Source organism: Camelus ferus, chromosome 2 (genome assembly GCF_009834535.1).
Source record: "Camelus ferus isolate YT-003-E chromosome 2, BCGSAC_Cfer_1.0, whole genome shotgun sequence".
Lineage (NCBI taxonomy): Eukaryota > Metazoa > Chordata > Mammalia > Artiodactyla > Camelidae > Camelus > Camelus ferus.
In genome coordinates, this window is record NC_045697.1 from 34,257,550 (window position 1) to 34,273,822 (window position 16,273).

The following is a 16,273-nucleotide window of genomic DNA, read 5'->3' on the forward strand; positions in this document are numbered from 1 at the left end:
AGGAGAAGTCAGCTTCCAGGGAAGAATTCCTTACCATCCTTTAATATTATCTAATCCATTCAGATCAAAGAACCACATGGGGTTTTCCCTAAAAAGTCCAATCTGACTAAAAGTTCAAGTGCAAGAATGTGTGGTTGGTATTAATGAGGGTTGTCCTGCACCACAGACCTCAGTTAAATTCCAAGTTCATTAGGGAAAGAGGGGTAAAGGGAGACCTTTAAAGTTTTTTATAGTTGATGTTTTAAAAGCCCATTTGTACAGGCTGAAGATTGTAATTGGTCCCTACCCTGGAAGAGTTGAGGTCATCGTCTCCTATTGTTGAAGCCTCTTATCAATCCTTTGCACACATTGTTCTATTGAGCTGGCCAGTTTTATGATACATGGTAATAGCAGGCAGATTCCCAGCATGTGGCTATTGATGAAAGGTAATTGATTTCATTGACTTTACCTTCCAGAAGAGTTGTCCTTTCTTTGAACTTGGCCTCCAAACAAATTCTGTTTTATGCTTGGGCCATTTCCTGTCTTTGGTGTTATGAAATTCACTATTCAGGGTAATAGCATCTCTCTCCTCGAAAGGATATGGGTCTGGAGCGCTGCAGACAGAGGCTTCCCTTCCAAGAAGCAATCGTCTATTACCTGTCTCTCATCACCCACACAGTCTTCTTCCCTAGCTTTGACTTCATGTCCAGATTTTCCCTCTCGGTTTCCAGGAGATCCCGTGAATTACTCCCTTCGGCCTCTCATTCATCTTATCCTTGACTCTTCTCCACCACTAAGTCCCCTTACTCACAAGACTGTGGAGAAAGTATACTTGTTACCCTTTGTCTCTAGGTTTTTTGAGCAACCTCTGTTCTCCTAGAAGCATGGAGTGATATTTTAACTCATCCCAAAATGTCCAGTGACATTTTGGTGGCCCCTTTGACTCTGCCACATTCTCTTCCACCATTTGATTGTGCTTTTGCTTAGATTTTAAGGACACTGGGATGAAGAAAAGCAGGTAGAAGCTTCCATCATTTCCAATGAGAAAATTGTAAAAGAAGATACAGGGAAAAGTAGACTGGGAAACAGTGACTCTTCATTGCTTTGATTTTCCAGAGGACAAAGAGATAAGAAAGAAAAAAGGACAGGTATAAAACTTCCAAGTGTTGTCTTCTGAAGGATGGAAGAACATATATGGAAATTTTGTATTATTTACCAAGCTTTATTCTTTAGGAGACCATTGGGCATTTTCAAGAAAATTTCAGCCTCTCTTTGCATGTGAAAGGAAATAGGTTTATGAACATGTAAGGGGAAGACTAGCTCAGGGAGATGATACACGTGTTGCTGTTTTTGTCCACGACACACATCACTAATAAACCATAGCACTCCATCCTCCCTGCTGGGTCTGAATGGAGCCTCAGAATCCTTCTGCATACACATTACCATTTAACCAGGGTTGTCTCTTGTTTGAAAACCTGTTGCCAATCACTTGACAAGTGTCTCTACTTGATCGTTCTCTCTCTTTCTACGAGCTTTTGGTAGGAAGCAGTTTAGCACCTGAAAGTTACCTGAGAATGGTTTATTAATCCAACAATTATTTGTTGAGTACTTGCTATGTACCAGACACTGTTTTAATCACTTGAATAATCAAGAGCCCAAGTCCCAGTCTCTGAAGTTTGCATTCTGTTGAGAGAACATAGAAAATCATCAAGTGAATACATAAAATTATGTCTGATGGTGATGAGAGACTTCAGAGATGCCATGGCAGTAAATGATTAAGGGTGTAAGTTTTAGACTGGTCTGGGGAAGGAGGTCTGTGCCTCTGTGAGGAAGTGACACTTGAGTGAGGAACTGGTCACGTGGGAGATCCAGGAAAGAATTTCTGACAGAGATAATAGTGCAGGTGAAGCCCCGAGGAAAGAATGGATTTGGCGTATTTGAGACATAGGGTGAAGTCTGTGTATTGAGAGGATGGTGAATGAAAGTAAGAGTGGGCAAGGTGGCTTTGGAGGGCAGGGGCTGCAGTGGGCAGACCACGCAGGACCTCACAGACCACCGAGAGGAACTTAGATTTTGTATTGGAAACACAGAGGAAGTCATTGGAGGGATAAGAGGAGGTCAGTTTGATTAATTAGGTAGATGGCATAACCTGATTTACATTTTTTAAAACCAGCTGGCTGCTATGGGAAGATTGGATTAGGGCTAAGAGAGGAAGCAAAGAGGCCAGCTGGACGGCTCTCCATTCATTCAGAGAGAGTTGGTGGTGAAGTAGAATGAAGGGAGTAGTGGAGAAGAAGTAGATGGATTTGGAGTTTCTGAACCAGTGTTTTTTGATTAATAGGAAATGGAAAGTTAGTACCAATGTTCCTATTTCCAGGCGGATTTAAGATTGATCCAATGCTAAAAGTAATACGAGTTGAAGAAATTCAGGGATGCTTTTTTTGCCTGTGAACTCATCTCATTAAATTACAACCCCTCATTCTTCCACCACTGTTTACAAATCCCACCTGTTTTGTGAGTGAAAGAATGAAGGGATAGAGTTTTCCCCCAGAGAAGCAAAAATACGCACCGGCTTGTGTTGTTCGTTGATTTTGCTTTGACCCTTATTAATCACTCCCTCCCCAACATCTGTTTCATTTGCAGGCATACTTACCCCGCACCTTCTGGATCACCTTGTTGGATGCCTTTTATCAAAGCCTGGTCTGCTTCTTTGTGCCTTACTACGTGAGTCCTTGTGTACTCAGACGATTTGCTGTTAACAAATCAGTGATGCTTCTTTGTTCTTTGTTGCCAATATCAGCATCAGAATAGGCTTATTAGGGTAGATGGCTCATATAATCAAGTTGATTATTAACTAACTCAGTTATAACCTCCGCCTCCAAAATAAGTTAGGTAATGGGTTAAATTTGGAGAGCAGTGCCTAGCTGAGTCCTTTTGGGTCTCTTCGGCCCTGTACTGCTTGGTAATTTTCGTTAATAACTAGAAAAAAGTTCTAAGTCCAGCCGTATAATTAGATGAGTCAGAATCAGAGAGGCAAAGTCAGATTATGAAAGCTATTATGAGGGAGTGCTGGGCTAATTCCACCAGGATGACATTCAGAGTATTAAATTTAAGTTCTTATAAGTAGTCTCCCCAAAATGAAAGAAAAAAAAAAAAACACCAAAAAAGCTGTTTTATAGTTAAAGAATGGAAGAAAGGTAACAAAGAAAAGAATGTGTAAATTAATTTTAAAAATTAGGCCAGCACCAAGCACAAAGCAGCATGTTATAGCTACTCATCCACACATCCGCCCCCCCCACAAAGAAAACATGAATTTAATCACGGATGATGTTAACAAAGGTTCTATTAGTAATAAGAATGAAAAAAGTAATAGTCTCTAAGTTAATCATTTTCATTCTTTATTCAAATAAAATGACTTGAATTCACCCAGTTAGAATATTTTAGGTATGCTGCATTTCAAGAGGAATGGCTATCTGAAGTGTACTCCGAAGACAAGGATAAGAATTATAAAAGATCAGAAAACTGTGTCATTCGAGGACTACTTTAAGGACTTGAAGACATACACATATGAGAGGGGTGGATATTTACTCAACAGAGATATAAACTCAAGTTAGCCTTAGTTTGCAACTCTGTTAAGTGAGACATATTTGATATTTCTCTGTACCACAAAAGAGCTAGAAGCATAAGTAACAGTTTCAAGGAAAATACATTATGATTCAGAATAAAAAGGAATTCCAACTGAAAAGTTCAAAGATTAGATGGCCTGTCTGGGAGAGAGTCGGTCTCTTTTCTGAAAACGTTCAAGGTTATCCTAAATGACCAGTTACCAGGAACACTGAAGAAGGGACTGAATCCTCAGTTGAGCCATGGAGTGAAGTAATGACACGTAATGACAAGTAATGAAGTATACACAGTCCCTCAGAGTCACCAGCCCTCATCCCCTCTTTGCAGGCCTACCGTGGCTCAGACATTGACATCTTTACATTCGGAAATCCACTGAACACAGCTGCTCTGTTCATCATTCTGCTCCATCTGGTCATTGAAAGCAAGAATCTGGTGAGTGGTTTTCCTGCCTCTGAAGGAGCCTGAAACTATCCGTGGGGAAATGCCTGTTAGCCATGACCCTGCTAAGCCTTTCATGCCTAGAAGACACGTGGTAATGAGAAGAGCGATGACCACGTGGAAGGAGGGGGATTCACGGCCACTCTTGTTGGTCGCTGAGTGCCGTTAGGCTGAGGCTGACGTGCAGCCGGGGAAAGTGGAGAAACACCTGCCTGCTCCCCTTGGTGGTATCCATGCTGTGGGTGGTTCATGGAGGTGAGTCAGGCTGGAAAAACAATCACCTTTCTGTGGCCAGCATTCCTCAAGACCAAGCTGATGCCTTTCAACTAAAACAAAAACAGGTGTCACGCCATAATCCTGGTATACTGACTTTTGTTAAGTGATGATTTTATGCTTTTCTCATAAGACCTAAAGATGTATCTTTTTCTCCTTCCAGAATGTTTACCATTCATTTAAGTCTAGATCTTTTTGAGCTTCGTTGCTGATTTAATGATAAAGTTAAGTATTTTCATCCACATGATTGCAAGGTAGCTCTGCAGCAAAGCTAATACGTAGGATTCAGATACAGAGAGCTTTATTGCAAACCTTCCTTTGCAGATGAAGAACACCCCACCCCTGTCTGGAGAGTTAACTGCCTCTGGGATTATTTATGCTGCTCGCTCACTTCCATTGTCACTGTCTCTACTGTCGTCAAAGCCACTGTCATCTGTTCCTGAGCCATTGCGACAGCCTTCTTTGTGTTCTCACCTGTGCCCTTGACTCCTCCAGTCCTTCGCTACAGAACAGCCAGAACCATCCTTTTGAAATATATAAGTCATATTATATGATTTATATAAACCCTTCAGTGGCTTTCCATTGGACTTGGAATAAAATCTAAAAGCCCTCAGATGGCCTGTAAGGCTTTGTGCAGTGTTGCCTCCTCTTCTCTCTCATTTCCAGTTACTCCTCGGCTGGAAACACACTGCCCCTGCTTCGGTTTTTCAGCTTCAGTGAGCTCATTACCACATTGGGGCCTTAGCATTGACCCTATCTTCTGATGGTATTATTCTTAGTTCCCTTTTGGATCCTGCACTTCACCCAGCTCAAATGCTATTTTAGGTTTCAGCAAAAATGCTTCTTCCTCCAAGAGCCTTTCCCTCACCATCTGTTTTTTTCATCCTCTTTTCATTCATAGTCCTGATAATAAATACTTATTTATTTAATTATGTGATTATTTTGTTCATGTTTCTCTTCTACATTAGACTATAATCTCTTTGGGGACAGGGTTCATGTTTATTTTGTTCACCACTGTATACCAGTATCTAGGACAAGACTGGCACACAGTAGGTGCTCAGAAAATATTTGAATGAATAAATGAATGATTAAATGACTAACTAGTTGAGGATATATTTAACATCTTGATGGTGATGTATTTCAAACAGGAAGTAGCTGAATGAATGAGGCTATAGTTTCAAATGTTATATGAGGTTGTATTATGAGATTATTTTAAAACTTAAGTAGGGCTGACTATTTTTGATATCACTCGCTTTGTTTATAACCTGCTATAACCAAACATGACAAACCTAAAGTGTAGTAAAAGGTTATTACCTGCAAATATCTGATGGGAAGAGTAAAGGGAATTCTAGAACTGAAATATTTGGGGTTGTTTTAGTATCTAGTTAATTTCATTTTATAGATACTAAAGTGACATGGCTTAAGTTCGGACATTGATTAATGTCCGAAGACTCTAAGTGTCTGGTTGGATTCAGTGGTTATGAGCAACAGCAATCTATTTTGGCTAAAGTAGAAAAGTTATTAAAATGTATTGAAGAATCATTTCTTCTGTATAGCACAGGGAACCATATTCAATATCTTATAATAACCTTTGATGAAAAAGAATATGAAAACAAACGTGTGTACACACACACACACACACACACACATATACATATATATATGCATGACTGGGATGTTATGCTGTACCCCAGAAATAAACGCATTGTAACTGACTATACTTCAATTAAAATATATATATATATATATATGTGTGTGTACAGAAAAATTGTGGTCAGACAAACAAAAAACCCATCCTGAGGCTCCAGAGTTGCTCTGTTGCTCCAGGGAACAGAGCCTAAGGGAAGGCTTGTCAGGATGGTACTCTGGCCTGAATTGGCCCCAGTCGTTTCCTTCTGCTCTTGCCTTGTTCATTGTGCTCCAGGTTCAGTCCCTGGTGACAGAATTCTATTTCCTTAGCTCCAGTCATAGGCTTTGGTAAGAGGAGGAATATTTCGCCAAGACTGCACGTGATGCTGGGTGTCCTCACCATGAGAAGGGGAGTGAAAGCAAGGTGCCAAGAACAGTGACTGCTCTGTAAAGGATGAATCATTGAAGAACTGTTCCTCACGCCAGGGGAGGCTAGAGCTCATGGCCTCTGAAGATCCACTGTCAGTATGAGTCAGCTATTCTGAAGATGTGAATTTGTTTCCCTTCACACTTTTGCCCACCATCCCATTGCCACCTCCCCTACCTCCCTGTCAGTTTTGTGTCTCTTGACTCTAACTGTATCAATTCACCTAAACATGTCAACTTTATCAAGTCACATCTCACTTGCCAAAAGCACATCTTAAAGGAAAAAAAAAATCAGGCAATAGGGCTCAGCGGGAAGAACATTTGAGAAAGAAAAAAATTAAGAAATCATTGTTTTAGAGACATAATAATCTTAATTGTGGATTTAGCAACATTTTCTGAGCATTTTACGCATGTTTACAAAATGAGCAGTCTTTGTGACTCTTGTGAAGGTATCTGCCCTGGGGAAATACTTTGCAAGGTTGAGAGGAAAATGGACAAAATTGGACCTTGTGTAAAAATTATGGCCCTAGAAAATCAAAAAGATTAATAAAAGCAGTGCTTCCCCCAAAAGAGGAATATATACCACCGTGGTATATACAGTGGTTGTAGGTGGTACTGTACACTTCACTAAACTACACTGACTGCCGCATTAGGTAATTCTCTTTTGTACTTTGGATTGTGTCAAAGAAATAATCTGTTTGGGGTATTGTGTTTTATCGCAGTAACTCTTGCTAATTTACCTTTGTAACAAAGGCGGATCAGACCCCAGACTCAGCACTGTTTTGACAGGTAATGCTGATATTACATTTAAAGGAGTAATCTGCTTTTCTTTCTAAATAAAGTCTCTAACTTAAATAGTAAACCAGTTGACAGAAAAATATTAAGAAAAATAATAATGCAAGCTACACGTAGATATGAAGGTGGACAGTGTATAGTGTGACACACAGAGCTTTATTTCTTGCTCATGTAAACTTACCAGGGTTCCAGATATCTCTAGAGCAGTTGTCCTCTGAGGGTTGGCTCAGTGACCCCAGGTGTCTTGTAGCTCTACCATCTGGAATTATCCCCAAGAAGAACTTATTGGTTGACATGGAAAAAAAGGGACAGTATGGAAAATTGCATACCCATTCTTCCATACTTCCAGCTTGAAGCTTTTGCCAGCTTCCCATTACCTTTCATTGGTCAAAGCAGGACATGTGGCCATGCTTAACTTCAAGGCGGTAGAGAAGTGCAATCCTCTTGAATGCTTATTGGGCAAAGAGAATGAGAATATTGGTGCGCAACAGTAGTGTCTACCACCTACTTAAGTGGATCAAGTCTGAGGTTCACTGGATTAATGAAGACACAGACAAGTGAGTGACTATATGGAAAAATACAGAAAGAATCCAAACGCATCATGGTGCATGGACAATACAAAATAAACAAGTCATCAGAATTACTTCTTGGCTTTTAACTTAAGCTTTATAGAATTTAAACAGTGATATGAGCTATTTACGAAAGATGCTTTTGCCTTCTCTCTTCAATATTTTGTTTGGTTCACTAAGGTTTGTTATACCATTTACCTACTGCTTAGATGTATTGTCTCTTCAACACAGCAGATTTTGCCTGACTGCAAAATCCTATCAGAGAAAGCATGTTCATCTCCCCTGCTCTTCTTGTCTTGCAGACTTGGATCCACGGGCTGGTCATTGTTGGGAGCATCTTGTCTTATTTTTTATTTGCCTTGGCTTTTGGAGCCATGTGTGTAACTTGCAACCCACCATCCAACCCCTACTGGATCATGCAGGAGCACATGCTGGATCCAGTGTTCTACTTAGTCTGTGTTCTCACCACCTGTGCTGCTCTTCTGCCCAGGTATGGTATTTGTTTTACCATCAAGAGAGTCCATGACATCGTAGGCTTAGAATCCTTCAAGCAACTGCTAACAATGGCTGTTAGACCATCCTGATGAGTGTGGAGAAGTCAGTCTGTGTACTAGTTAAAATACTGGTTTTAACGCTTTCACCAGAGAACAAAAGTGGCTTAAGCAGATGAAAAGATTTATTTCTCGCTCGAGGAAGATTCTAATCTGGTTGACAGTCCACAGGGTTAGGGCAGCTTTGTTTCACAAAGTTATCCAAGGACTTAGATCCTTTCCTGTCCTTTCTGTTCTGCCATCTCCCAAGGGTGTTGCCCTCATTTGCATGACTGAAGATGACTCACCACCAGCACATCCACATCCCTGCATCCTTGCAGAAAAGATGGAGGGCATACAGTTTTCCAGCTTTCCTCCTGGCTTTTTTTTCTTTCCTGCATTGGCATGACCCAGACGTGGCACACATCCTTGCTCATATCCCATCAACTAGAACCTTGGTGTGTAGATGCCGAGTGGCTAAAATCTGGGGGTTTCTAAAAGGAAGAAGGGGAGAATGGGTCCTGGGGGACATGTAGCAATCTTTAGCACAGTCTCTAAACATTGAAAACTTACCTCCTTTCTCTGATTTCAATTATCATTGCCACTTTCATTTAACTCAGTTTCTTATATGGGATGGAAATGGCTAAGAAGTATGCGTGGGTTTTTAATCTATAGATTCTTCAAATTCTTTAGAGCTCCTCCCCCTTAAGTTTTATAATATTTATCTGTTTAGTTGAAAGCGTGATAGCAAATAGTTGTTCTACCTTCTTAAACATGATATGAGCATCAAAATGGTGATTTCATATTATTCTCTAACAGGCTTGACATATTGGCTCACAGGTCAAACCTGGCCCATTGCCTGTTTTTGTAAATAAAGCGTATTGGCACATAGGCATCCTCATTAATTTAAGTATTATCTATGACTGCTTTTGCACTACAACAGCAAAGTTGAATAGTTCCAACAGAGACTACCTAGCTCACAAAGCCTGAAATATTGTCTGGACCACTGGACAAAAGTTTGCCAACCCCAGTCTGTAACACCATCATAAGACATGATGGGCACAAACCCTTTATTGCTGACAGATATCCCTTCTAGAAATGCATAAGAGAAACCCACCAGACTCATTCTGTGATTCCAGTTATTTACATAATAATATCATGGTTAAACTGAGATGCTTCTGTGGTGCTGTTATTACCAGCTTTCAGATTAAAAACTGACAAGATGAATTTGTAGAATTTATGAAGAAACAATTACTTTAAAGTTATAACCTGAAAAAATTTCTTTAAGAGCATTAACAGTATAATTCTATCTAATATTGTTCTGGTAAGCTGAAAAAATAACCCCCTAAACTATATGCATGTCCTAATCTCTGGAACCTTTGTTTCTTTATGTAGCAAAAAAGAAATTTGCAGATGTGGTTAAGTTAAGGATCTTGGGATGGGGAGATTATGCTGGATTATCTGCCATCACAAGTATCCTTGTAAGAGAGGGGCAGGGGGAGATTTGACGCAGAAGAGGAGAAAGCACTTTGACCAGGGTAACAGAGATCCCTTGGTAACAATGGGAGGAATGCCAGCAGCCACCAGAAACCAGAAGAGACAAGGAATGAGTTCTCCCCTAGAGCCTCCAGAGGGAGCACGGCCTTTCCAACACCTTGATTTTGTTTCAGTAAAACCAATTTCAGAACTGGGAGAGAAAAAGGTTTTGTTGTTTTAAGCCACCAGCTTTATGGTAATTTATTACAGCAGCCATCAGAAACTAATACAGATTTTGGTATGAGGAAGGCGGGTGCTGCTGTAACAAATACCTAAAAATGTGAAAGTGGCTTTGAAATTAGATAATGGGCAGAGGCTGGAAGAATTTTGAGGCACATAGTAGAAAACTACTAGACTCCCTTAAACAGACTGTAGGTAGAAATACGGACGTTAAAGTGCCTGCTGGTGAGAATTCAGAAGAAAGTAGGAAGATGGGTAGAGAAAGCCATAGCATATCATCTTAGAAAATACATGAACAGTCATAAATTGAATGTTGCTAGAAATATGAATGTTAAAGGTACTGCTAGTGAGATCTCAGAAGGAAATGAGGAACATGTTATTGGAAATTTGAGGATAGGGGATTTTTGCAATATAGTGGCAGAAAACGTAGCTGAATTGTGCTCTACCATTATGTAGAAAGCAGAATTTGTAAATGATGACTTTGGATATTTAGCTGAGGAGTTTTCTAAGCAAAGCAGCAAAGGTTTGGCCTGGTTTCTTCTTGCTGCTTATAGTAAAATGTGAGAGAAAAGAAATGGAGGGAAGTACTTTTAAGTCCAACAGAACTAGATTTAGGAAATTCTCAGCCTATCTAGATTTCAAAAGGTACTAAAATCAGGAGACTGACTGTTTGGGAGTATGCCCTAGAGAGAAGGCCAGGAGTGTGGCTGGACAGCCTTTTGCTGGCGCTGAAGAGATGAGGTGTGTGACTCGTGAGTCCCCTCAGCCACCTCAGCAGCCACCAAGAAAGAAGGTGGGATTACACAGGAAAGATCTGTGGAGGACCCTCTTATCTAATGGTAAAAATCCCCATGACATACATTGGAGACTCACAAGGTTTTTGAGAATGCTATAGTGGCATAATTACTGCCACTTTGGCCAGAAAGGGACAAGTTTTTAGTAATTTGTTCCCATAGCTATAGGAAACCAATAGCTAGCATTTAAAAATACATACATATATTACGTGCCAACACTCTGCCTGCTTTGTACGTTACTATCTCATTTAACTTAACATTAAGCCTGTGATGTAGCACTATTGTATCTCGACTTTTACAGATTTTCTTTATTTCATTATTTATTTGACAATAGGGAACCTAAGTGCTTTACAAATATTTAATATTATTATTATCTCCATTTTATAGTTCACTTGTCTTCCTCCTTTACTTCAGCAAGGGCCACCAGACCCTCTTACTTTTTCTGATTGGCGAGTATTTCTTGTGTCCCATAGTGCATTTGAGGTGAATGTAATTCTGTGATGCTTTTTGTAACCTAGGCTTACATACAGAGTTCTTCAGGGATCCCTGTTTCCATCTCCAATTCTGAGGGCTAAGCGTTTTGACTGACTGCAGAGGAGAGGATGGAAGGTCTCAAGAAGTGGTGAGGGGCTGGAAAGATGAGTCAGGTGACATCTAAGTATGCTGACCACTCACCTGCAATTCAGAGCGAATACCCATCTCTGATCGTTCTGCTGCCTTTGCAATGACGTCAGCAACTTCTTGTGCGGATAAACAAGGAAACTCATCTGTACATGAAACTCATCTGAAACTAAGGCCTCAGGGATGGCTGGACCCTCAAAGGATTAAAAAATCAGGTTACCCTCCTTGAGTTGCAAGTATTCGTTCAAGTTTGGAAGAGGGATTTTGAAGAGGTTTCTCTACCTAGAAAGAATGACTCGGATTTTTCCTTAAGGGACAAGAACATTTTACTGGACTTGCAAATGCCAATGTGATGACCTTTGCTGTATGTTTGTAGATACATCTGTGAAAGAGCTGAATTTGACCTGGACAGAGTTTATAGAAATGAAATATTTAATTCAGAATCAAATGCTTTTATGAAACTTTTTGGATTTTGTGAAAGCATTTTAATTGTCTTAGAAATGCAGACATTCTCTAGGGAATTCATTTGAGCATATATTTATTTTACTCTCTGCCTATTTCAGTGTTCTCCTGAGGTGGAGCCTTTACTGGGGAGGGGCAGCAGCAATGCCAGGGTTCCATGGAGATGTGTTCTCTCTGCTTCCAGTCAAAAGAAGACTTTACATGAGGTCTGCTTCTGTGCCAGTAATGTCAATGCGGAAACAGGCCGTAGGTAAGGAAGACAGAATCAGCTAAGTCTAGAGCCCATTTGGGAATTTCCTGTATTCTGAAACTGACAATAGCCTGATCAAAATGAGACCATCAATTTCAAAACAGCCTACAAGAGACCTTTTGAGCGTTTATTGTCTTTACAATACCCTATAATTTTTCTTGTGTTGCAAACTCTAAAAATGAGATACTATAAACTGAGACTAATACTGGTGGTCCTCAAAAGGATTCCATGAGATTATTAGAAAATTTTGTTTTTTTGATACATTTCAGGACAGGTATGTCTAAATCAAGTTACTTACTGTTGCAAATCATATATGCTGGCTTTAGTTGGAACAAAGAAACTAGTTTCTACCCAAACTGACAGGTGTTATTATAATATCATGTATTCTTGTTGAGTTCTTTTAAAATTCTGTATCTATTCATCTGAAAATTGTCAGCCACCCAGAATTTCCTTCATGAAATCTCCATGCTAATGTTCCATGTCTATATGAAGGTCTTCTTAATGACTATTCAACTATTATTCTCAGGGCTTAATCTTATACCTGTTGCCTACTATGCTGGTCTGATATTTTTTGTAGCCTTATAATATTATTGCAAATGGTCTTTTACACAAACAGATTTATAGAACGTTGAAAATCCTCCATGGCTAATTGAGGTAGCTTTCTGCTTTCTTATGATTTTTTTTTAAAGTAAACTGTTTAATAAATAACATATACAAAAACTGTCTTCACTTCTGTATATACTCACTGAATCCAACAGTAATTGGTACCAGAACTTAGATGGAAAATCCTAAAGTACACCTTTTACCAGAATACTGTTTTGATCTTCTCTTATATGGAAAAATCAGTGTTGTCATATCGTCTGTTATCTTCATAGCAGCTGGCATTCATTCCCTGAGATCATCTTCTGATGAATAAAAATTTAGAGATATATTCACTTGTAAAAAATACAACAAGGAATTAGAATCTAAGGATAAAAAGAATGAGTCCAAAAGACTAAGAAAAAAGGGCAATTTCCAAGATCCAAAGTATCTATACACGTGAGTAAATTCTTGAGTTTCCGTGAGTCCATAATCCATTTTCCACAATCCCACAATCCCAAGAACTCTGAAAACTGAAGTTTTCATAAATTAGGTACAAATTCAATGTCTTAAATAGACGTAAGGCTATTTATTTATTTAATGTAATTATTTGTATATTTTTGCCACAAAAATATTAATAACATTTTATTACAGGGTGCTGAACTTTTTAATACTAGGTTTTCAAGATTTAAAAAAATTCTGGACTCTGAAATAAATCTGGTCCTCAGGAGAAAGTGATTTTGGATCTGTATGAAGCCTTTTAAAGGGTCTCATTTACAAATGAGTAACTTTTATACAAAGTCACCCAAGCTGATGTGACCTGTTGCATTTGGGTGTTCAGTGCATTTCACCAAATTTGGGGAGGTGGGGACTAAGCATTACATTATTGCTTTTAGAAGCCAGGAAAAATTAATTAACAGTATACATTTTGCAATACAATTTTACTCCAAAAACTTTATAAAAGAATTGGGTCAGATTCCCAAAATGTGCTCTAGACATTAAAGATCCTTGCACTTTTGCCAGAACTGAAGTTTTCCTTGGACACTCAGTGGCTGATTTGAGACTATTAGCAACCTCATTTCAGACTAATCAAAGAGCCATCAGTCATCTAAAATAAAAGCATGTTCCTTCCTGTGAGAGTGAGACAGGTAAGTAAATTTTGATTGGTGGGGAACTGGGTGCCAGCTATTATAATGGGAGACACAATTTTCTGGGGTTTGCTATCCATGTTTCATATCCATTAAAAAAAAAGTATACCATTTTATTTGTATTAAAGGTTATTTAAAATAAGTATAATACGTACATTTCACTGAACATGAGCATAATTTGTTAGATTATGTACTGATAACAAAACTGACATATGTTCTCATATAGTTGTGACCACAATTCAGTTGCTGGATTTTACATTCTCAACAGGTTTACACAAACTACAGAACAAGAGATGAATAATGTGGAAGTGTCAAGACAACTTTTCAAATGTCGCATATACACACAGGTAGAAAAGTACCAAAAGACGTGTATAAAATTGCAGGTGACCTCTGTGGAATGCTGAGTCCACCCAGGTTGCTGGTGAAGGTTAGTACGGAATCCTATTCATTCAAAAGGCATTAGGATGTTGCAAAAGGGATGCCTGACTCATTAAATTAGATGCATGTGAAGATTTGTGTTTTGAAACTTTTTAGTGGAGAAAAATTCTTTGACTAATTACTTCAGAAATTGATGTTCATAAAGTGGCCTAGTGCTTAAAAGCATCTTTAAATTTTTGTTTTAATTATCAATGGGGAAAAATGGCAACACCAGATGTTAAACATCTTTTGAGGAAAATTGCAAAATATTTTCCTTCATGCAAAGTCTTACTGTGCTTTTTATTGGTATGGATGAACACAGGAAAACTGGGAAATAATTAATTAGGTATGGGGTACAATTTTATTTTCTTTTTTTAAAAAATTGCATCTCTTCACTCTAAAGCGAGTTTGCCTTTGGTAAAATTTAATTTCAACTTCATTATCCCATAGCAGAATGAAATACTTCCCACATATATTTTTCCAGTTGTTGAAAGCTCAGTTGGCAACTGATACACAGTGAACAAACCTCAGCCAGGAAGGTTCCATGGAAACTTTTCTATAAAATTACAACCTTGATTAAATTCAGAATGGGCAGTCCTGTGATACCAAGTGCTAATATTGATATCAAACAAGCTTTCTGCTCAGTCTGTCTTGTAATTTCTGCTGTCTTTCGTAAGTGCTCAGAATTATGCAAACTTTAGAAGAGAAATAGAAAATAACTTAAGCATGTAAATTATCTTGGCTTCTAATAAATCAAAAGCAAGTCACCAAAGTTAATACTGAAATTTGCCACTACGCTACTCTGCTTGAGAAACAAAAGCTGGCAAAGATGAGTCAGCTTGGATCTCAGTGTCCTTTCTGTGACCAGACAAAACGGAACTTTCTCTAACCTGTTGGGCTAGCGCTTGAATTATTCTCTTTCCAGAGTTGATCATTCCATGTTACAGTCAAGGTTAAGCCTGCCTGGCAAAAGAACAAACTTTTGCTTTGTTTTTTAAAGACTCTCATTGAACTTAAAGTAGGAGAAAAATAGAATGTTTTTAAAAAGCTGAATAAAACTAGACCAAGAAGACATGAACATTTGCAGCACACTGTTAAGCATCCCGGTCCATGAAAAAGTGCTTCTGTATACCTCTCTGCAAAGGAGGAAGTTCTGCACGGTTTTCTTTGAATGTCGCTGGCAAAAGTCTCTGATCATCTTTGGAATTAGTTTAGGAGAAAGGTATGGATATATATTTGTCTTTCAATCCATTTGACAAAGTATGTCACATTGCTGTAAACTCCGGGCCCCAGGACTTTGGAAAAGCAGACGGAGCCCCATGAAGTTAAGCCAAATAATGTCCACTGTCCTCCAGGCCGCTCACAAACAAGAGGCCCGCCACTGTCTCCCTGTAAAGAAGAGCAGTAGACGTGAGTCACCAGTATTTCAGAGTCCTCCTAGGGTACAAGCTATCCTAGGGATAAAATAAATCCAAACCCGGATTAACCAACGTCTTGGAGAATTTCAACAAAGTTTTCACTGTCAGCCTGTGAGGGAGCACGCTTCCCACGACATAAACCGAACTTCCCAATGAACATTGTAAACCCTGAGCTTTAAAAGAGGAGGAACAACTTGGAGAAGTTCTGTATTTTTTTCTCTATGATATCAGAGGACTTTTTGTTATTTCCTGCACTTATTCAAAAAATGTCATGAACTTTTTTTTTTAAATTTACTGTATCAGAGCTGATCCTCTCACAGTTGAGCTCATTCTTTAATTTTAATCCATTTTATGAATTTAGAACGTACTCAAAATGAAACATTCAAGGACTGTTTTCTCACAAAAAAAAATTCTAAAACAACTCACTACTTGGAAGATTTTTGCTATGCGAATGAATGCATCAAGGAAAACACTCAGGGGCCACTTACACATTTCTTAACAGTTTTTAGGACTTTTTCAAATAGCATGCTTGAAAAGAAACTGCTACATAACAATTAATTACAGTAAACTATATTATTATAACACATTTTATTTCACGTGCATAG

The 16,273-nt window shown here is 38.8% G+C and overlaps 2 protein-coding genes across 10 annotated transcripts in view; one reads left to right on the forward strand and one right to left on the reverse strand.

The window, feature by feature from the left end:
* ATP10D (ATPase phospholipid transporting 10D (putative)) overlaps nt 1–12,826 on the forward strand; it is a 94,031-nt gene extending 81,205 nt beyond the window's left edge. Inside the window, exons 20-23 of one of the 2 annotated variants that reach the window (XM_032496935.1) lie at nt 2,623–2,703; nt 3,931–4,035; nt 8,036–8,223; nt 11,292–12,826. In XM_032496935.1, coding sequence (XP_032352826.1) covers nt 2,623–2,703; nt 3,931–4,035; nt 8,036–8,223; nt 11,292–11,361 — 444 coding nt within the window. In that variant the 3' untranslated portion in view covers nt 11,362–12,826. The remainder of the gene's footprint in view (nt 1–2,622; nt 2,704–3,930; nt 4,036–8,035; nt 8,224–11,291) is intronic. The other variant, XM_032496938.1, reaches the window with a different exon arrangement.
* A 1,316-nt stretch (nt 12,827–14,142) lies between these two features.
* CORIN (corin, serine peptidase) overlaps nt 14,143–16,273 on the reverse strand; it is a 222,881-nt gene continuing 220,750 nt past the window's right edge. For all 8 annotated transcript variants that reach the window (XM_006185960.3, XM_032496984.1, XM_032496963.1 and 5 more), the window contains one exon: nt 14,143–15,639. In XM_006185960.3, coding sequence (XP_006186022.3) covers nt 15,457–15,639 — 183 coding nt within the window. In that variant the 3' untranslated portion in view covers nt 14,143–15,456. The remainder of the gene's footprint in view (nt 15,640–16,273) is intronic.